Below are 22,747 nucleotides of genomic sequence, written 5' to 3'. Positions count from 1 at the left end.
ACCTGTTGGTCAGTCAGAAGCCGGAGGAGTTGAGCGAAAAAAACGTACCGTGCAGTTTTGATTTGCGCGCGGTAGCACGCTCATCCGTTCCAAGTATATTCTTCTCGTCCAAGTTTTTGCCATGTAAAGTGTTGTATTTAAACGCATACAGAGTTATTATATACAATTTTATATTTAAATGTATATCATTAGATAAAAATCGTGTGTTATTATATGTATATTCTTGAGTTTCGTTGTGCAGTAATCTACGGTGTATCTATTGTGGAATATTGCTCGCGGAAGCTATTGGTCCTGTTTGTATTTCAAAGCAAGCTCTGGTAATTATATCATGAAAAATGTGTGCGATTTTTGAACTTCATATCTGTTAACATATCACGAAACAAGGTTACGGCAAATGGTCATACCGACATATTTCAATGCAGCAATTAAAGTCGTTTGTGCGTTAACTTTCGTTAATTGTTTTCATTCGCGAACAAAGTTTTCATACAGCTTTTGGAGTCTGTATGTCGCTATCCAATCATCACCAATCGAAAAGCAAAAGAAATACAGTGCTATAGTACTTAATTGTCTTTGGTCATAACATTTACTGTGTAATAGAAAAATTTAATTTTTTTTCACTTAACTTTCTATTCTATTTCTAAATAACACCTTGCATAAAAACTACAATCTTATGTTTTTTTTTATGATTACCATATTGGATAGTGTACAAGTTATTTATTGATGTACAAATTGATACATTAGTCTACCACTCTAAACTGAGAAGTCTGTGAAACGGCAGAATAAAGCTGCTGGGTTTGGAAAAGTTCTTTCGTAATTCTTGTAATATTTCTCATCAACTAATGATAGCTGATAAACATTCGTATTGATGCTCATTCGCAAAAAAAAATGCTCATTCGCTGTGTGCTATGAATCCTTCGAGCCTTATCGAAATTTTATTGTTTTAAATGAGCGAAATACTAAAATGCAACATAACTTTACAATAGATGGCTGGTTTGCTGTTTTTCAAAACCGATTATGTGATACTGTGTATTATAAAAAAAATACAGAACAATGAAACAATCAAATACAGCAAATCATGCAGAGGAACCAATGAAAAAAATCGAAATTAAAATGTAAAACTTTTCATGAACCATACGATGACGTCTAAAAAGGGAAACCAATTCAACTAAGTCAATTACTATACTGTCAAAGCTAACACGAAACCACAATGAAAATAAAATACACAGCTAATTGCAAAATCTAGATGAACTAAGGTTCAGATAGGAGAACAGAACTAAACTACATCAGTGCATATTATATCAAAACAGTAGAAGTAGAGCAAAAAGAGAACGAAATGACTGACTTGAAATTGTATATTTGATAATGGTAAAAATAATCTTAACTGAACGAAATGTAAGGATAAGTATCGTTGTAGCTTATCGATAACATTACTCACTATTGTATGATTCATAAAATCATAAATTTCTATTATTAAAAATACGCGTATATTTACGATTATGTTATTATTCTTATACGAGGTGAAATTTCTCTTTTTCACACATGTCCTATACACATAAATGTTACTGCTGAAACATTTTTTTGAAAATATCTATATATACTGGTAAGCATAGATTTTATTAAATGATTGTAGTGTTTCCAATCTAACAACTCAAAGAATAAATTGAGCATTTAAGGGAAAGACGGTTTTTGTAAAAAGGAGAAATTGCATTTTTCCATTTCGGTTTGATCGGAAAACAAACGTAATGGGTCTGCTGTGCTTTTCCTGGCAGGTATCTCATTTTGTCACCTTTTACAGTAAATCGAACATTTAATGTTATCCGTATAGATGTTTTGAAAGATATTTGTAAACTACAAAGAAAAATAAAACATACAAATAATATGTACAGCGTGTGCCCCCGAAACAGAGGTATAGAAGTGGAAAAAAAGGTTTGTGAATAAGTTGAAAAAACCAAAATAGTCAATAAAATTGAGTTTTTTCTTTTACTATCCGCGGGCAATGGGCTTTGCCTAAACAAAGGACAGTTTTAGTATGTACAGTTGCAATTGTAGTATTTGTGCCGAGAATGATGGATCTTGGATTATTCGATTTAAAAGAAAAACCGAGCGAGAGAAAGAGAGCATTAATGTGACAGCCGTAATTATTGTAAGAGCAGTGCCGGATTCGGAATGTGAATTTCGATTTCCCGCTTTAGGACCGTATTATTAGCAATAAACATAAAACAAACAAACATTTAATCTGAACCAAAGTATTCTATTATTTGCTTACTATTAGCTCCATGCTACAGAAGTATCCGAAATTGGTTCATGAATGCTTCGAATATGTTTCTTCAAATCTACTCGATGTACAGGACATGCAACAGGTGTGTGTTGTGTGAAGTTGTTTATTGTGGAATCTTCAGCTGTAACAATACTTTTAATACATGCAACTTTCCAATGTACCCGAAACTATGAGATGGCGACTCAAATCTTCGTGCGAGTATTCCATGCAGATTTTATTCTATTCTACAAATTCCGATTAATTAACACATGCCACCCCACAACGATGACTTAGGAAATATCTAAGCACATTATTTCGTAACCTGTAGGGTTTGGAGTGTAAAGAAGGGGATTAATTCTATGGATCCTTACACTAGTACCACCGTACGCCGGCATCAAAACAAGATGCAACAAATTGTAAACATTCCAGTGATCCCAACTGCGCATGACCGCTTGGAAAGTTGGAAAACGATTTTGACAGCAGACCTACTCCTACATCCAAACCCAGCAACTGTGGCGAGGACGGCTTTGGAAGATTTTGCATGGACAGTGGAGTGTTGAACTTGTGCGCGATCGGAAGTGCCCTTTAAACTCGGTCAGAAAGTTAGGGAAAAAGAGCAAAAAACGATGTTGCCAGCGGAGCGCATATTTGCTGTGCCAGTGCTTGCGTAACAGGAAAATTTGCCAGAAAACTCGGCACTGGTCAAGTCGATATTCCAAATCATGTATGCAATTCCACGCTTTGTTTCTCTTTTACTATGAATTCAACGAATCTCGGTGAACAGGAATAGTATTTAAAATCATTCGCTGAAACAGACAAGAGAAAAGTGCTAGTAGAAGTAAGTTTAATCTGGGTGCTGGGTGAAAATTTAGATCTCCTCCATGCACCTTTGGTGGAAAAATTTGCGAAAAAGAACATTCAGGCTACCTGAAAAACTGGTTGGTTAAGTTTGGCAAACGGAGCGTACGTCGCAAAGACAACTTATCTCAATGACGGGCAGTTTCAGGATCCAACTAATCAATATGGGCACCCGTGGAGCAGCTTGTAAGTAGGAAAAAGGAGCGGTTCTGGAACGATGAAGATGACAGTATGAGTGTTGTGTGTGGCATAGAGCGTGCATGTATTGTGGGTGGAAAAGAGCGAGAATATGCGTTGAGAAAAAAGAGATGGAAAATATCTGTTTACTAACGGTTTTATTTCGGCTTTTTCAACGGAATGCCAACGGATGTAAATCCAGTTCAAGCGAAGCTACGGTGTCTTCACGAGTACCACGTGCGTTTGCTAAGCAACCAGGTGCCAGCTCCTACAGGTTCAGACGTTGCAAACACTATCAAATACTTCTCGCAAACGTTGCTAAGTAAGTACTGTGCCGTCGAGTCGTTAAGAAATAACACAAGAACAATAAGTCCACATAATACAATATCGTTTTAATTAACGTAAGCTGTTTATTTTCTATTAAATTTTCCATTTTCCAACAAGTTTTGTTGCGATGAAAATAAGTATAATAAAAAATGATGAAATTTTTATTGTAAAAGGAAAATGTAATATCTTTCCAAATAAGATTTTTTCGTTATAGAGTTAAAACTAAACTATTTGCCATTTTATTCTAATACTGATCATGGCATGGATTTTTAATAATGAAGTTGAAGTTGTAATGTTGTAAATTAGGAGTTGAAGTAATAAGCTCCGGATCTTTTGGTTAAAGTGAGTTAGAATGTATTACAATTTGAATTTGAATAATTGTTCCACCATTTAAAATATGATTATGTGTGTGAACAGCAGCTGAAAGGTAATTAAACCTGTGTAGAAACTCATATAGTTTTCAATATAAAATTTACAATGAAAGTACTTGTGCCAAATATTTAAAACACATGTAATGGTAGACCTTTTTTACATAAATTGTTTGAACGAAATACGCAATTTAAACTGAAAGGAAAAAATTACATGGATACTCGTATTAATTCTTTCACCCATTTGAACATATTTTTTGTATTGCAGCTGTGCTGAAGGATGTTCCCTGCTCGCCGCTTGAAATGATCAAAGATCCCTCGCTGGATCAAATGCGGATGGCCAGCTATCCTAATCTGGAGTACCAGAATCTGTACAACGCATTAACTATGCTGCTCGACGTAGCTTCCAACATACAGTCTGGGCTGTACCTCTTCGGAAAGGCGTTCCTACAGTGCTTGGGCTGCATATTGCCCTTTCTTGATCGCGATCTGATCGACAATCTGCCGTATCTAACTGCATCGAGCATTTCTGTGTTGCCGGCATCGCTCCATCAGGACATCATAAACTACCTTTGCTACTACATTCTTCCTTTTACCATCAGTAAGTATGGCTGCGCTATTTCAATCGAGAATACGCAGAGCAATCCATTGGGCGGTCTTTTTGAACACCGGAAGAAGCAAACAAGGCCCTAGAAGTGAAAACTTAAACCACACCAAACGACAGTGGCTTTTGCTGCGCGTGAGAATGTTGAACGTTTGTTCATGCGTGTGCCGGCGTTTTTACCAGCTCAGTTGGCGGATGTTAGTCTTCATTCCTGAAAGACTCTCGTTTTTTTTTGGTTGACGGTTTGGTGTAAGCTGTAAAGGAAGTTAAAATGTGTATTGTGTTGGGAACAAACGGTTGTTTTGACCCAGAAAAACATAACTTGAAACAATTGTGTGTCTGCTAACTGTGGATCATATGGAATTTTCGAAACAATGTACTACAATTGGCCACGCGAAAAGCGTACAATAAATACTTTGTAAAAATAGATAAGATAACTTCTACATCTGAATCAGAATAATGTTTTGAATTGTTTTTGATTGTTTTTGAAATATTATTTAGCTGTTTTCTATTAGCGACACTGAAATTGGTACTATTTTTGTTGAAAACTATGCTGTTTCATTAGATAAAAAAGTTGGAATGATTGATTGATAAAGGATTAGATTTTCTCGAAAAAGTATGCCATTTATTCTTTTTATTGCGGTTGAAATGATAATGGAATGTTTTATTTATCTACGTTGTCACACTGGTCTCCAATGGCGGTATGACGGACTCACTGGACTTGTATATTGGTACTTTGGGACGTGTAATACTATTATTTAGAGGTTTCCTAAAACCCTTATTAAAGCACGACCTCGAAGATGAGTATGGTGTTTTTGATTGAAGGTGTAAGAACCTGCTTATCTATTCGATAACAGTGAAGAAATGGTAATGTCGAGGAAAAGCATACAATCTAACAGGAGTAATCCACGGGTCAAACGTATCATTTTTTCAGATGTTTCTAATTAAACCCTCCATGATAAAATGCGCTTTTACGGCATGACTTTTGCTTGCAGTGTTGCATGTTCCCGTAAGCGCCAATAATTAAAAATCCCTGAAAACGAACACGACGGGTCATCATGATTCCTTTATGGTCTTTTTCTCTTTCTGCGATGCCCCGGTATAGCGCGCCAAAGTGACGACGATCAGGAATGTCACGCGTGCCAATCGGTATCGGCCGTCATTATGCTGGTGTTCCAGTACTCCACCAATCCAGCGCACCACTGCCAGCTGCTCGAGTGCCTGATGCGGCTGAAGCATAACGTCGCCAAAGATCTGCTGTGCGTCATCGGCTACGGGACGGCTATGTCGCGCGCCTCAGCCGCCAAGCTGCTCTTCTACTACTGGCCCGCGTTTGATCCGAACCTGTTCGATCGTAAGGGACTGCTCTGCAAGTTCACCAACGACCTGGTGCCGTTCGTCTGCCAGCGCGAGTCCTGTCCGAACTCTGGAAACGCCGAGGCCGTCAAGGTGTGCTACGATCACTGCATCAGTATTCTGTACGCGTCGGACGCGCCGCCGCCGCTGTACTTGTGCATCGAGTGCGCCAACGAGATCCACCGCGACCATCGGAATCTAACGTTCGGTGACATTTTGCACCCGATGCAGCAGGTTTCTATGGTTTGCGAGAACAAGGTAGGAGCCGGCCGGCGAGAAACCGATACCAAGAAATGGTCTTAGCCCTTTCTCATGTCGTTTGCGACACTGTTATCGTTACCCATTTAAAGTTGAAACGATGCTACAAATTGTATATTAGAGAAAATCAGATAATCTCTTAATACCCACTGATTATTTCAATTCACTACAAGTAGTCGTTGCCTGATTTTCTTTTTTTTTTATTAATGAGCAGACCAATGAGAAATCGTGTGCTGTCTGAAAAAAAAAAATAGATTTGGGTTTTACATTCTTGAGGTTGTGTTTAGTAAGTGTTAACAAATCTCCTCATCAACAATAAAGCAAGTGGATTTTTAATACCCCAGTCGCTGCCCTATGAGGCTAATGAATGTTCCACCAATTCCAGAACTGTCGCTCGCACGAAAAGTCCGCTGTTTCCATCTGCTTTTCCACCGAGTGTGCCAGCTACAACGGCAACCATCCTATCCGGTACTGCCTTCAATGCCATGGAAATCGACACAACAGTAGACGTGGTATCGACCACATCGTGCACCGCAGTCTGCCACCGATGATGATGATGGATGCGGAAATGCAGACCTATCTGGTGGAATCGGTCATCAGCCTGCTGCGAGAAGCGAAGCCACTGAACGTAGATTTTCGCAAGGACTCGTCGAATCAGGAGGCGAAGTCGAATGCTGGCCCCAATGCGAATGGCGCCGAACTATCAGTGGATCTGCTGACCCTGGAGGAGCGGCAGCTGCTTGGCCGATACGGCATTTGGCTGCTAGTTGGGCGCTGCACGCCGACCGTCGACACGCCCGTGGAAATCCTGGGCCGGCTGTTGTCGATGCTGTTCCACTGGTTCCACGTGACGGCTTACTCGTACGACGGTCAGACGGAGATCACACTCGAGAAGCTAAAGCAGGACCACATTTGCAGTTGGTTGAAGGAGGTGCGAATCAGCCACTACAAGGAGTTCATCGACTGTCTGCTGCCCCATCCACCCGAGTACTCACGCGTTGGCGGACACTGGGACTCACTGGCATCGCGCACGTCCCACCTCAAAGAGGGCCTGCAGCGACTGATCTGCCTGATTCCGTACGAGATTATCACGCAGGAGATATGGGACACGGTCATGCCGCACTGGATGGAGGCCATCACCAACGATGTGCCCGAGAAGGAGTTGATTGAGCTGAAGATAGTGCTGAATAAGATTTTGGACGCAGAGATGTCTCCGCTCGGATTTGACGCCAAGGCAATGTACAACTTCGTGGCGATCCGGTTTGAGAAGACCACGGCTAAGGTGCAACAGCAAGCACTGTACTGGTTGCAGAATCTGACCAAGCTAGAGATCGTTATCCCATTGCCGCAGCTGTTTGCCATGTTCGGTGACGGTGTTCGCATCATGAAGCACGGCGTGCAGGCAGAAATTAACAAGTCCAAGGACACGAGTCGCGGAAGTGGCGATGGCGGGATAGGCAAGGGATCTGGCGGTGGTTCCAGTGGAGGAGGCAGTGGGTCTAAATCGAACAAGGAGCGAGATCTACAGCCACCGCGGCGTAGCTCTATTTGTGAGTATATGTTGAAGCATTAAACACCGTATTGAAAATCGAGCTTGATCTTCGTCTTCGCATAGCTCCTGTCGTCGAGGATGAATCGGGCAACACGTCGGCCATCTCGGACGACGAAGTGCCGATAAGCAAATGCATGGAGTTCTCGACTGATGCCGAACATAATCTTACCTGTTGTGTGCTGATGCTGGACATTTTGCTGCGGCAGGTGAATGTGCCATCGGGCCTACGAAATTGGTTCCAACTAAACATGTCACGTAACGTGTTATCCCATTTTTTCACCTTTCTTCCTTTGCCAGATGGAGCTGCAAGAGATAGAGATGCACTCGGGCATCTACACGACTGTTGCTGAAAACGTGTGCCGTCTGCTAAAATGTATGGTGACAGCCGCCAACGTCGGGATGGGCAATCACAGTTGCCGGCTAATGGTATTACCTATTAATCCTTCCAGTCTTCCTTCGATGGAGATTAAGTTCTCTTTTTCCTCCTTTATTTCGCCCTTTGTATCATATGACAGGATTGTGCGTACTGTGAAACATCTGTTATGTGGCATCAGCTGTCGACCAAGTTAGTTCAGTACATGGCACCGATTCATCCCGTCAATCCACCTGACGTAAGCATTCAGTAGCACCCTTATAGTTTTATTGTTTGTTTTAAGTTTTGAGAAATCGAATGAAAATGTTTCCACCACTAAACGGAAAGTGTCTTATAATCGGACTAGTGATTGCACAAAAATAGGGATTTAATCAACAATAAATGATTTTATTTTTGTTGTAATACAGCCACCAATCCAGACTATAATCGACGACGAAAAAACTCGCAAAAGCCCGCCAGAGCTGGAAAAAGAGAGCAAACCAACTGAACGCGACATGTCGCTGTCGATGGCCCCGCTGCATATACCACTTGGTCCATTAGGTAAGCATACGCAAAAGTGTCCATAAATGGTTTGTTGGTATGGTATAGTTTCCTTGGTTTAATTATAATCACATTTGTCCAATCAGTTTCTTGGTCTGTCACGATAGGGTTTTAGTTAGTGGTACATTTTATTTGGTTCTGATTTTTCATTTTCAACTCTACCATCCGTTCGAGTGAATCACGGTCGGTTTAGAACGTGACACTTTTAGCAAAACTGTCCAAATCACTGCTTCGAAATGTGTAGACAACACAAACGCTTTTTCTTTCAGTGAAAAGTGTCTCGATTTAATTTTTTTCCCATTAGGTATATGCGATTTAAATTTAGTTCACAACTAGAAACATGCAACAGACTTTGAATTATGCATCAGTTAACTTTTGCGAGAATACATAATAACGGTTTTTGAATGTACACAATTATTTCAGGAAAAAAGTCCTTGGAATTTAATTTTGCACTTTCTTTGTCAACCTAATCTATTTTTCCGCCTAGTTTATGAGTTATTCCTTCTAGTCCCTTTTCAACACAATTCTGCATTTAGAGTAAAATACAGGATAGCCAGCCTTTTTATGTTTGTAAAATTTGTCTATTAGTTTGTAATTATTATCGTATGTTTATTGGATCACTGTTACGTTTTGACGCTATAAGAACTGTTTTATGTTAAAAATAACATACTTTTGGATTGGTCTATGACGAAGTTAGTTGCAATCGACAGAAATTTCGTCCGTCCTCTTTGCTGTTTAGATGAAATAACTCGCGTATCGTTCATTCCATTCCTAATGTATGTGTATATATGTCTCTTTTTCGTTCTTTTTATATATGAACTGCGACACACCAACATACCATAACTATGACACAATAAAAAATAAACCATCGCCTTGTCAACACGAACATGTAAAAATTTTAAAAAATTCAACACTACTCATTCGTACAAACAAAATACTTCAAAATCAAAAACAAACCCAAAAATAAGTCATGCCTTCTATTCTTGACGATGCCGGAAAAGTTATTATCATGGCAGGTGAATGTTTTCTATCGTCTAGCAATTTATTATGCATATTTTTGTTATCTAATGCCTCTATGATACAAGTATCAAATAAATTTTAGGAAGATTTGTATAAACGAATCGAGCAATATTCCATTGTTCTGCTTTTATTTCATAACTTCTTTTGTTGGTAGTACACCTGGTTTGGCAACATTACATTTAGAAACGATGAAGAAATAGAGTAGAGTAGAGTAGAACCATCCTGTAGAACATTATCGTAAAATCACTAGCCATCTAACAATATTAGGCGGAATGTCCACTAGTTCTTGAATTCGTTTGTTATTTTGCTGCAACTGATCGAAACAAATAATTATTTTTTGGTATTGTGTAGAACCAAACAGGATGAACTCTACAAAATCAAACCCGAAATCAAATTAATGAAATTTAAGCACATGTAGCCTAAAATATTTATAAATGGAACAAATTTTATGTTTATTTCCTACGTAGATTATTAAAATATATAGATTGAAATAAAGTTTTGCATGGTTATAGAGTTACGTTGCCATTTTGCGTTGCAGTCAATCGCGTATTGCGCTTCGCTTATGCTCCCGATGCACCACCGCATTTGCTTATGGGAAGAGAATGCAACTTTCAACACTAAACATTTATCTCGTAATAATATATGCTTTTCTTTTCTTTCTCTCTTTTCCCTTGTCCCTTGTCTTTATGCATACATAAACATAATTCTTCTCTCTAGGTCCAGTGCCGGTAGCAGTTCCACAGCCGGAACCTCACTCGGTTGGTGGTGTATTAGTACATATGCCGCATGTTTGTTCTGTATGTATTATATTAACTGTCTTCTATCTTCTAATACAACCATCTAAGCATCAACAAGCAAACGTCCAAAATGCACTTGTCACGTTTAAGTGCCATTGAAAACTTGTCTTAGATCATCTACCTAATGATAACCCTACCGTACCCCATACATTAGCCGGTTTGACCGAGCGTCCATTTTATCATATACTTAATAGCACAGGCCTGAACATGTCGAACATATCTTCCTCTAATTGGAGGAGGCTCAAAACTCGATATTGAATAATTTCTTGTTTAAAAAAAATAATTTAAGACTCCACGCCCAACTGCTATCTATTCCAAGGTACAGCCCCAAAAGCAAAACAGTCTAGTTTTTGGTAGATTTCCTTAGGCCATGGCATAAGAGCAAATAATATGTATCACCCTAAAGCGGGTGGATCCCGCCTTACAGTAGATCCATCCGGATTCATAGCCTGCTGCATTTCTTAGCGCATTTCGAATGCGATTTCAACGGCGCAGCTTAGGTGCTGGGGCTGGGGATCCAATAAAATAGAAAAACTCCCACGGCCATGACCCACAATGATTCAGAATGAATGAAATGTATACGAATCTTGTCCAGCTCGACTTAATTGTCGATTCATTTTCCCAAGAACGATTGTTCGGGGACTAGAGATTTCGCCTGACAATCTTTAAAATGAAAATTTTTCTACTTGAACATATGAACTGAGATCTTTTAAATTTGTTTCTTTTTTATTATCTATATTGCAATGACTTCAGAATTTTTCTAGTTGAAATTGTCTAATTTTAAGAAGTTTTAAATTAGTATGGTAGTTGTGGAAACTGAAAGCAACTCTATGTGGAATTAAAAGGATAAATTATTGCCGCTAAAATGGATGTGCGAGCTCTGATAAATAATTATACCTTCGCACACGAAAGGGAAATGGTTCATGATCTTTGTACATTTCTTTGGGCATTCGTCCGGTGCAATATAGATTGTGTGTCTCAGCACGGTTTTCCCTTTGGGTTTCCTCTTCGAGTCCCCGTTTGCCCTTTATATTGTCATTGTCAGGTGTTTCCTATATTCGTGCTGTGAATATAAATCAATTGCTGTTGTGATCTTATTGCAAATCCTATATCCAACTTTTCCAAATCTTATATTCAACCCATATTCCTAACCAACCGCTGACTCCCAACGCCATCACCAACCATGAACATAGGGTCAAGATTAATTTATGCACCTTGTTTGACCTGGTCCGGCTCTTCTCCGTTTTTATTTGCGTGTGTCTTTTAACGTCCTTCTTCCATGACACTGTGTCTGTTTAGATCAGTTTCTCGTGTTTCTTTTGCCTTACTGTCGTGATCTGCAGACTGTCCCCTTCCACAACTTTCTTCGCGTCTCATTATTGTTTCTCTCTGTTCTCGTCCACTTGCGATCCACTAACTGTAGCATTTGTCTGTATCTTGTTTCTACTTGATGTGCCAAACTTTTTGCTTTTGGTCCCGAATTTAAACGCGAGCAAATGTGGCATTATTTTTTCCATATATATATATATATATACATATATCTATTTCTTCGTGTGTATACTGAGTCTCCTCCTCTTGAGTGTGCTAATATGTTAAACCCTGTGCGAAAAGAGCCAGAGCCACTGGAAAAACCTCGAACGAAGCCCTTATGCAATCCTGCAAACGTGAGAGTTTACATTTGTTGTGCATTTCGAATAGATCATGACGGCAACTGTGGAGACTGTGTCTGAGCAGTTGGACTTGGCAGCCATAATGCCGTCGGAGAAGGTTGTACCGGCCGTGGCTAGATCCGTCACTTTATCCGAAGCCGACGTAGGTGAGTAGGTGACACTCCAGGCACCTTCCAAAACAAAAAATTAGCGCTTTTTTTTTCCCCGCACCTTTATCTTGCAGCTACGGCAACGGTTCAGATTGCCAAACCGACCGTTATCGGCGAGAGCAGCTCCGAAGGCGGTGGACTAGACTCGGAAAACTTGGACGGCGGCCAGCCGTTCGATGGCGACGAAGAGTTCTGGCACACGTCGGTCGGCAAGTTTAAGTTTTCGATCGACACGCTCCCCCAGTCTCTGCAATTTATCTACCAGCTACTGAAGGAAATTCCCCACATCGACAAGGCGGACATCCTGTACTACGTACTACAGTGCCTCAACGTGATGGTGTTGCACGGGGACGCATTTGTCAAGGCGACTCGGGACAATCGTGGCTTCTACATCTGGTGCCAGGAGAATATGCTGATCAAGAAGTATGCAAAGGGTTGAAAAAAGAAAAAGCACAACTAGCATCTCGTAATGATACCCTTGCAATTGAGACCGGTTTTGTAACGTGTCGGAGCTCTACCGATAATTTTTATTTCCCTTTCTTCCTTAATTCATTATGAAAGATTTACCAAATTTAGATATGCTTATTACGTTATCGTATCGGATACTTTGAATTGCTATTTCGTTTTGTGAAGCGAAAGAGGATGGATGAAAGCGATCTTTAATCTTCATAGTGGCATTGCATGTTTGCCTGCTTTTATTTGCTATGGGTATGGGTGCTTTTATTTGCTTTTTTATTTGCATAGAGGTACTCTGATTCGAACATGTTTAAGTTGAAAATTTTATTTTTGTCTTTTAGTTTTTGTTGTATGTCATTCCGTTTACCTTCACTTAAAATTAATTTAATTTAATTTGACATACAACCAATAACATCTTAAGTAGTTTACAGCAAAATATTTGATAACTTTATTCTTACAACGATTAATACTGAAACATAAATAAAGAATACTTAATTCTTTATCCTCTTTTACACTTTAATAACTAGTAAGCTAAATAAGTTGTATGTTTCCATTATATTTTTATAGACTGAAATTCAAAATTTTACTGTTAAATGTGTTGTTATTACCGGCTACATTATACTTAATTTACTAGAGTTTAAACTTTCATACTAGTGGAGGTTAAATTGGTGGCTGGGTTATCTAGCAAAATCTATGTCGGATGATTTTAACCCACAACAGATTTCGCTAAGTTGGAAGTTGGAAGTGATTTCGCATTATGCAATTATCGATACGAACAACTAGTCTCTAGTCTATTGTCGTGTATTTTGATTCCCAAGTTGAGATATTCCACTGATAGATTAATGATGTGAACTGTCGTTCTAGCCTGTGGGAACTGTGCACGGCCGCCCAGTCGCACATATGCCAAGTGACGGTACCTATTCTGCTGCATTGCATCACTCTGCCAATGGGATCGGACGTATTCTGGAAGGTGGTACAAGAGGCGTTCCACGATTCCGACTGGAGGGTGCGATTCGAGGCTGTAGAACGTGTCACAGTAATCACACGATTCATGGATAGTACGCCACTAAGGGCGGAAGTAAGCCTGCAGACGTCGCTGGCCACCGCCTTCTGTCACCTCATCGCAGCCTGTGACGACCTGAACGTGCACGTGGCGCAACGGGCTACCCTGTACCTGGGCACCATCCACGACTACGCCATCCAGGCGCTCCTGTTCTGCCTCGAGAGCCAGTTCGACAAGTTCATCGTCGACCGACCGGTGGTGTTGCAGTCGATCTACCAGCTGCACAACTCGCTCTCCGACCGGAAGGTGCTAACGTGGGACTTCTTCCTCAATCGCTTTGATACGCTGTTTGTGGAGGCGCAGGTCAACCTGGAGCGTGCCGGAGACATCTCGTACTTGCGCGACCTGCGCAACAGCGAGAACGGCAGCGAGATCCTATCGACCAAGATCAGCAAGGCCCGGGAAGCTCTTAGCCAGTCCGACACTACCGGAAGCATGTCGAAGACGCTGAGCGCATCCTTCGGCACTAAATGGCCGTACAAGCGCACAATGTCCGCGCCGGCAACGATCATACCGCGACAGGAATCGAAAGTCGGTATGTGGACGCGTGGACTACCAAAATCTGGAGGGCTCCTGAGATTGCTTATCTTGCCACTCACGTAGGCCTAATTTTAATTTTTTTCCGTTTTTTCGTTTACTCTTACTTTGCAGAGAAGGAAAAGGTCTACAACCGGCAAGTGTCCGCACCGATACTGAAGCGGAAGAGCTCACGATTCGGCTTGGGTATGTAGTGCGCATGGGAAGGACGTAAAGATTTGAAATTGATGTTTTGTGCCTTGGTTTTTCCCCTGTGCTTCGGTTTTGTATTATGGCTTAATCGATCGTGCAGATGGACATGTCCATTCGATCAGTGGAGCGAACGACGATTTTCACATGAGCAGCCTCTACCGAGTTATCGATCTGGAAGAGGCGGACAAGGAAACGATCCACCTGCTCGTCTTTCTGCTGATGCAGTTTATGTCTCGGCCCGATCTGGTAAGTGTGCCCGCGTTCTTCCCGGTTTTACTTTGCCCCATGTTCTGCCTCTTTTTGTTGTTGTTGTTGGATTGTTGTCGCTGCATTCTCTCACTCTCATGCTTTTGTACCCTTTTTTCCGAATCGTGGCCCTAAAATCGCACCCCGCGTCCGCGGCCAACCCTGCGTAGGCTTATCCGACGGATGAGAAACCACTGTTCAAAATACAGTCGATCGTATTGCGGCACCTGTATCTGCTGCTGGGGTACAATCAGGGGGAGAAGTTCTTCCACGTGTCCCCGGCCCGGCTGCGCTGCTCGTCGGTCTTCAACGCGTTCATGGCCAACCTGCCGCAGGTGCTCGACCAGAACCACCAAATGGGTTGGCTGCTGCTGCCGACCGTCATTCAGCTGCTGCTGTACGCGCCGAACCAGGCGAATGGGGGTTTCCTGCAAACGGGCGCGGCCGGGACCGCCGGTTCCACGACTGGGACTGGCACCAGCGGTGGGGCTGCAGCGGGGGCTGCCGACCAAAATCACCACAGCGTGGTGACGTACAACTTCTCCATCTGGTTCCTGGAGCCGCACGTCCGCCGCAATTGGCTGATGTCGCTGCTGGTCATTCTGTACAAGTATCAGTACAACCAGGCGTCGATGGCGGATCAGGTGCAGAACCTGATCCGGCTCGTGATCAACTCGCTTGACGCGCAGTTCCACAAGTGCCGCCGCATTCCGACCACCATCATCATGGACTACTCGGCGACGCGTCTACGCAATCAAAGCCAGCCGTCGCTCGGCGCCACCTCCGAGCTGGACGATCGGCGTATGGGGACCTCCGATGGGCCCAGTCCCCCGCACAGTCCTCTCCAACCGGCCACACTGTCGCTATATGGGTGCGATGAGTTGTCAAAGGGACGTGGTGGATCGCGGAGCAAGGCGGGCAAAGTCGGCCGGAAGCATGCCGAGCCCAGCTTTGACGGCGACGATACCGAGTCGGAACTAGTCGTCATACCGGAAAGTGACGTGAGCGATAGTACTCTCCAGGAGAGCAGTGTGCAAGTAAGTCTTATTTCAAAGTGTGCTTGTGTGGGGCCATAAATTATGGTTTCTCTTCAAATATGTTGGGCCCTGTCTGTTGTTGCTGTTGCTTTTGATTTTTCACGTTAGACTACGTTAATTAGTTTTCCACATTTACTAACATATCTTTTAGCACAAAGTTTTTGTGCTGAGCTTTGGAGGTCACATTACAAAAATGTACGAACTCCATTTAAAAATTAATTTAAAAAAATAATCAAAGCACAAGTTTGATGCCGGTTTGCGATAGATATTTCAAAAGTTAAATTCAAATCGTACGAATATTCAATCGCATCCCAACTGAGACTGAACCCTCTATAATACTAAAGAACTAATCTGATATGAATATTATTGTAACTTTTTCTTTTCTTAATTTACGTAATATGAACATTTTTGGCAGACAATAATTTTAAATATCTTCAATATACAACATCCTGAAAAAATATGGTTGATAAACGGACAGTGTTTTTTATATCCTTTTTTTTGTTTTGTTTTCTTGCCATACACCGTCACAAAATGTATCATTCGGTGAGATTGAAACTTCAGATAGTTGTCGCTTTGAGCAAAATGTAGCTCAATAGAATTATGCAAATATGGAATCCGAAATGGTCAAGTCTTACTGATGCCACGAATTATTACCCGAGCTACAATAAGACAAAATGCTTGATTTTTTACAAAATTCTGAATAACAATGATTCAAATGTTCGGAGGTTAAATTCCACTTTTGCTTTCAAATAGGGTTCCTTAGAGGACACGGCCAGTAATGACGACGACTCCAATGCGATGAAACCGGACACGAGTTGCAAAACTATGGAAGGACTTGCCAGCGTTAGTCGCACCAATCTAACCGTCATTGGAGGCACCGCAAAAATAGGAACGACGACAATGGTCACTCAGCAGCAGCAGTCAAACAAGAAAGGGAAAACCCACCAAACGTCCTCATTCATTGAGCACGCGGATCCGCACGCCGGTGGCAAAAAGACTGGTGACTCGGGTGAGAAGGTGCCGGAGAAGCCGGAAAAACCGGAGAAGTCCAGCAGCAACATCTTCCGCATGCCTTCGGCGTTCTCCATGTCTTCGCAGAAGTGCAGCGTACAGGAGGGTGTGCGTATGATGGTCACCTCATCCATGCTCGGACAACCGAAGGCGCAGGCCGTTCTCAACCCATTTGCCAATGTGCAGAAGGCTATTGTCGTTACGCAGAGCACCGGAAGCAGTAGCGTATCGAACGTATCGAACAAGGAAATGGTCGCAAAGGCAAGCCAACCGTGCCTGAAACAAGGTAAGAAAGGTGGGAAGGTTGTTCGAGATATGACGGTGTTACTTTTTGTTTTAGAGTATATGGTTTTATTTTAATAGTGCTTTCTAAGATTAGAATTTGGTAGTTTACTTACGATAAGTTAATAAAATCCTCATCAAGAATAATTTTCTCTTACGTTTCATGCAATAAAACTAATTTAAGAATCGATCGTTCCATATATCGAACCAAAGTTTTTTCGCGTCAACCATGTCTATTGCAGATATCTTGTTAAATAATATAAATAATACATAAATTGTCGAAAAGTCTTAGTTGCCTTAAAACAGCAGTGGTACCGTCATTGTAACGAGGCGGTTGTCCGAGCGGGCGCGAAGGTGAACCCGACCGAGTGCGTCGTCGTTTCTCACGCGAGAATTTTCGCCGGATTTGGAGGTCCGTCGATTTCGCGTATCAACGTGTTCGGCCCGTGTTGTGACGTGCCAACAACGGTGCAAACAACGTGTGATACGGAGATCTGAAGTTAGGGCAAGTCGAGAACCCGGTCCGCAGCGTGACGTGCCGCTGAACGGAGAGGTGTTCCGCGAGTTATCCTAACTCTTTTTGGACGAGGAATTGGGGTGCTTTAGTATGACCGGTCCGAGTCGTGACGTGCCGACAACGGAGAGGACCACGCAGAAAGCAGGAAACTTGTCGAATTTTCCAAAGTTCCGTCCGAGCCGTGACGTGCCGACATCGGAGAGAAGCCTTCGGAATTTTCTCTAAGTTTTTAGGAAGGTTCTTACGAGAAGCCGGTCTGCAGCGTGACGTGCCGCTGAACAGAGCAGAATCTAGCGTAAGCTTGGAAGGGTTTCAGGGTATTTCGGATTTTCGGTGCTTGGAGTAAAGAATTTCGGGTACTTTACTCGTAGGTGTCCTGGTGAAAAATAACTCATTTATTCAAAGTTTTGAGCGCTTATATACTAAAACGCTCCTTATCTTCTAATGAACGTAAGCGAGATAGAGGATCTCGCTCTAACACGCGAGATTTCCTGGTACGGTTCGATCCTCGTTACGCAATCTTCTATTCTGCTCTTTCCGCGTGGAAAGCGTGACCTAGATTTTATCTTGTTTACTTAGTTCTTTCTAGAATCCTTGCGAGTTTCGACGTTTATGATCTTAGCCTGATCTCGCTTTCGAACGCATCGTTGCGTGGGTCTTATCTTCGTTTCATTTCGTTAGTCGACCACACGCATCGCCTAAACCTCTTGGTACCGACGCGTCGTGTCCTTTCATTATTGTGTTTATTTAGGATCACGATCGCGAACGTACCGAGAGTTTACATAAAGGATCTAAGCCTAGCGAAGTTTACGGGCGGTCCCGTTGGTACCGCGTTATCGGCTATCGCCGGTTATCCTTATTCTCGTATCCTTCGCGCTGTCCTAAACTAACGGGCGTTGGAAATACGATCTTTATCGTTGTAGATTTCAGTTAAGCGCGCAAGTTCTTCCGAAGGTTCCCTATCGTAAAACATAAAAAATATGTTTCCGGCGCGATTTTCTGCGCCTGGCGATCTCGTCGCACTTTAAAGGGGGTATTCTACCTACATTCCTTCAAATTTAATTTCTTGCATAATTCGGTTAAGCGAAATCCTAAAAAATGAACGAAACATATCGTCCGTTCGTAACAGTCATGTAGAACTTCATATGATTTCATCGTAGTAATTTTGGGCGTTTTGGTTTTGTATGCTCGTTTTTACCAGATGAACCAGTTCCGGTATTGAAGAAACCATCCAACACCGAACCCCCAGAGGATCATGCAGCGGCAGGTTCTATCCGAACCAAAGTGCCCTGCGAGCGTAATGTCCAACACTCGACAAATCCCTCAAATCCCCTACAACCCCTACCGTCGGCCGAATCCGTCGAGAGTAAGCTGCCAGCATTTGAACCTCTCTTCGAGCCCATCAAAGCATCATCCCAAAGCAAACCATCCCTACCAGCGGGATTAGCTAAAAGCTATCTACAGCAGCTGCCAATACCAACGCCAGAAAGATTGCTCCCCATCGGCCAGTTTGCCACGGAAAGTGTGAGCACATTGACGGAGAGGCTTCGGGAGGGATTAGCCTTACAAGAGGTAACAAGCTCGAACGACACCACCGACGACCCCTCCGAAGTAAGTAGACGAAACAAAAGAGCTCGTTTGTTGTTTTGAGTCTATTTTGAACATTGCTTCCAGAGTGCCGCCAGCTGCTGCCACGTACGGGACGCGACATTGGCATCCCCAAGAAAACTGATGAAGCAAAGTGCCCTGGAGTCTCCGCCGCAAAATCTTGAGCCGATTGAGAACGGTTTCGGAGGTAACGGGTGCTCCGGCACTGGTGGTGTTCTGCCTCCGCTCAGTGTTGGAGAAAGTCGTGCGTCGGAGGGTCCAACCGGCAAGCGGAACGATGAACAGACTCCGAAGCAATCCAAACGGACCAAAGTGATCGGCGACGGCCAGAAGGATGCGCGAGTTAAATACGCTGGCTCGTGGGCTCCGGAAACGAAGGACGATGGCTCAGAAATCGACGATCCGGAGAGTTCTTCATGCCCGGAAAAATCGGTTAGTAGAACCAACGTGTCTTCGAACAAATAAAGGTGTACACGGGACGTAAATGAAAAATATTTGTCAATCAAATATTGAAAGTATGTTTGATTTCACATCATTTTAAATACGATACATACTTTTTATACAAAACCCAGGCTTATCGGGTATTTTTACAAATTTAAAAAAATTAAAATCTAAAGTAAAAAAACATAAAGAAACAATATCAAAGAAACAATATCAAACAGTACCCATTCAATAGAGAGTTTTTAGAGTTTGAGAATAAGTGGATTAAGCAACCGTTTACGATCCCACTTAATAAACACAATCCAACCGTTTCCGATCCAACATAATAATCCGAGTAAACAATTAAACAACAAAAATCCTTATCGAAATAATTCTTGTTATGTTTCTAATGGCATCCACAGAGTAGTCTCCGGGTAGGCGACGAGTGTATTTGCGATCGGTGCTCCGAATGTGGGGCAGTAAAGGAACAGTATACTGATGAGGAAATGGGCATCATGCTGATCGTTCTCGGTACTTTTATCCATCGAGAACCGTCACTGGGGGCGCCGTTTTTGCCAGAGATTTTAACTATCGTATCGAGGTACGTGAAAACAGGAATCAGTTTTTCGCGAGTATTGTATTTTCTAATATTCTTCTGTTCTTAACAGAATTTCTCTACATCCAACCTTTCCGTGGCGTTGCGAAAGCTTGACTCATCTTCCTGGAGGATCGCAGTCGGTGGCACACCAATTTATTCGATGCGTTTTACACCAGCTCGCTCCGAACGGGGTGTTCTATCAGCTGTTTCTGACTCAAAAAGACGGTAAGTCGTTTTTCCCCTTCTAAAAAACCATATTTGCTGACTTTTCTTTCTGGTTCTACAGAAACAACCCGCAAACGTTTTTATCGTAGTGTTTCGAACAGCTTAAACGATTTCTCCGAGCTCAACCCAACAAGCCCCATCCAGATGCTGGCCGAAACATTGAATGCGAAGAAAACGTTGCCGGTCGATCTGCTGCCAGTAATCTTCCGCAACTTGGCCGAGTACCTGCAGTGTGCCCCGGTCGATTGCATCGCCGGAAGCGTCTGGTCACCAGTGATACAGGCGCTGGACAGTCTACTACGACGTGTGATTTTAATACTTTCCAACATGAGCGGCGCGGAGCATCTGCTGGAGATTATGGTCTCCTTGCTAAAGGTGCCGCAGCTATCGAAGGTAAACGCATGGGATGCATTAGGGGACGCACTGGGTGGACTGGTCGAAGAACTGTAGTGTCATTGTTTTTTTTTTCAGAGTATTCTGGAGCCGTTTTCAAAGATTATAAGCTATGCCATCCAAAACCTGCACCTCACACAGAAAGTGCTGGTCGAAATCTGCAATCTCAGCGGAAGAGCCTTTGCCAAGGAGCGGGACAAGCTGTACCTCGGTCGCCAGATTGTGTTCGATTTGGTACAGGCGTTGAAGTTTAAAACAAACGTTCCGGACAACAATCTACTATTGCTGGTAGGATTTCTGTTGCAGGACGCCGGTGGTATTTTGCCTCCCGGGATCATTGGGGACGTATCCGGCGGGGAAACGTTTGTTCATATAAGCTGCAACATTTCCGACTGCATGCGGCAACCGTACCTTAACGACATACTGGAGTTTCTGGCCGACTTCCATACGTTGAGCAAGATCAAGGTAAAGTTGATATGATAATGTGCTTTTCAGGAGTCAATTATAAATACGTTCGATGGATTCAACAGAACTTGAAGGCATCCAGTACGGCTCCAGGGTTATGCGAGGATACTATCGGAGGCGTACTTAAAGGAGCTATTGCACAATATTTAGCGCTGGAAATGTCACGAGGAAATTCGAAGGATAGTCGCACGGTCTCCAAATATTTGCCGTGGTTGAACAATGCACCATCTTCTTTGCAACAGGGGTAAGTGGAATTGCAACGATTACCTAAATAGATTGAGGCAGCATGTTATTTAAAATGTTATCATACGTGTTAAAACTATAATTTGTGGTAAAATGTTGACAGTGTTAGAATCTCTTATAAACTCTAATTTCTTGCTTTTGTTCCACATCGATTGCTTCGCCCTATCGTACAGGCCTAAAGAATTTACAGAATGCGTCGGCCACATGCGGCTGTTATCGTGGCTACTGATGGGCTCCCTCACTCATACAGCCCTTGTAGTTCGGCGCATCGGAACGGGCACATCAGCACCGCACCAGAGCCACCTAAGAAACAGCCCACTGATCATACAGCCCGTGCCCCAGGAGGCCAGCTGTCACATTGCCGATCACGTGCAAGTGATTTTCGCCGGTTTTGCCGAGCAATCGAAGACGTCCGTTCTGCACATGTCGTCACTGTTCCACGCGTTCACGTTGTGCCAACTGTGGACGGTGTACCTCGAGCAGGTGGCAAGCTTGGCGGCGATTTCTTCCGAGGCATACAACACAACACTGAGCGTACTGTTCGAGTTTTGGGCGAAGGTGACACCGTGCATCCTACAATTGGTGTCACATTCCAAGGTAAAAAATAGGGGTCTGCTAGCCACGGGAGGGACACACATGTACATAATCCGTTTGTGATTTTAATTTTTCACAGCTTTCTGAGAGTGTTAATTTACATTTTTTGGGACTGCTGGAGTCTCTCAAGGAGACAAGATCAACCATCCTCGCAAAACTGTTGCCCCTTTGGACCCCCGTTCTTTCGTCCAACACACAACTGTCGGGAACACTGCACGTCCGGCTGCAGAACTGTCGTGACGCGGTGCCAAATCTCGAAGAGCAAGATTTCCACGCGTCCGAAGCTCTGCTGAAGTGGCTACAGCGGCTACAGTTTAAGATGGGACAAATAGAGCTGCAATCTTCAACCGCTACCCAGTTCTATTCAATCTAGGTGATGCCAGTGATTATGTTATTAACCCGTGTTATCTCTGTCTAGCGAGAATCTATAAGCAGCACAATTGCTTGTTTTATTTGAATATTTAATCACAAGCAAAAGAAATCCCATGTTACATATATCGAGGGAAATTAAATATTTGGTGAAGTAAATGTAGTTGGTGGTCATCAGCCATGAT

General features: G+C 42.7%; 1 protein-coding gene across 1 annotated transcript; it reads left to right on the top strand.

The window, feature by feature from the left end:
- Positions 1-3,170: 3,170 nt before the first annotated feature.
- Positions 3,171-22,570, top strand: LOC131283029 (protein unc-79 homolog). Its single transcript, XM_058312586.1, has 27 exons — positions 3,171-3,301; positions 3,495-3,614; positions 4,256-4,588; positions 5,697-6,205; positions 6,591-7,755; positions 7,821-7,963; positions 8,055-8,183; positions 8,273-8,368; positions 8,538-8,670; positions 9,639-9,686; positions 10,408-10,487; positions 12,186-12,303; positions 12,381-12,729; positions 13,627-14,360; positions 14,477-14,548; positions 14,655-14,800; positions 14,971-15,837; positions 16,591-17,134; positions 18,849-19,258; positions 19,322-19,687; positions 20,098-20,276; positions 20,344-20,498; positions 20,560-20,891; positions 20,970-21,356; positions 21,422-21,600; positions 21,773-22,196; positions 22,273-22,570. The coding sequence occupies exons 1-27, from the start codon at positions 3,247-3,249 to the stop codon at positions 22,564-22,566; spliced, it is 8,367 nt and encodes a 2,788-aa protein (XP_058168569.1). The 5' UTR covers positions 3,171-3,246; the 3' UTR covers positions 22,567-22,570.
- Positions 22,571-22,747: the final 177 nt, after the last annotated feature.

The sequence above is a fragment of the Anopheles ziemanni genome, chromosome 2 (genome assembly GCF_943734765.1).
Source record: "Anopheles ziemanni chromosome 2, idAnoZiCoDA_A2_x.2, whole genome shotgun sequence".
Lineage (NCBI taxonomy): Eukaryota > Metazoa > Arthropoda > Insecta > Diptera > Culicidae > Anopheles > Anopheles ziemanni.
Note: the sequence above shows the minus strand (reverse complement) of the source record. Positions and strands in the feature narration are given on the sequence as shown.

Excerpts from the sequence above, each read along its gene's own strand:
- LOC131283029 (XM_058312586.1), top strand. The coding sequence starts at position 3,247 with ATGACGGGCAGTTTCAGGATCCAACTAATCAATATGGGCACCCGTGGA. Across the intron at positions 12,304-12,380 it reads TTTATCCGAAGCCGACGTAG|CTACGGCAACGGTTCAGATT; the intron begins GTGAGTAGGTGA and ends TTTATCTTGCAG. Across the intron at positions 12,730-13,626 it reads GAGAATATGCTGATCAAGAA|CCTGTGGGAACTGTGCACGG; the intron begins GTATGCAAAGGG and ends CTGTCGTTCTAG.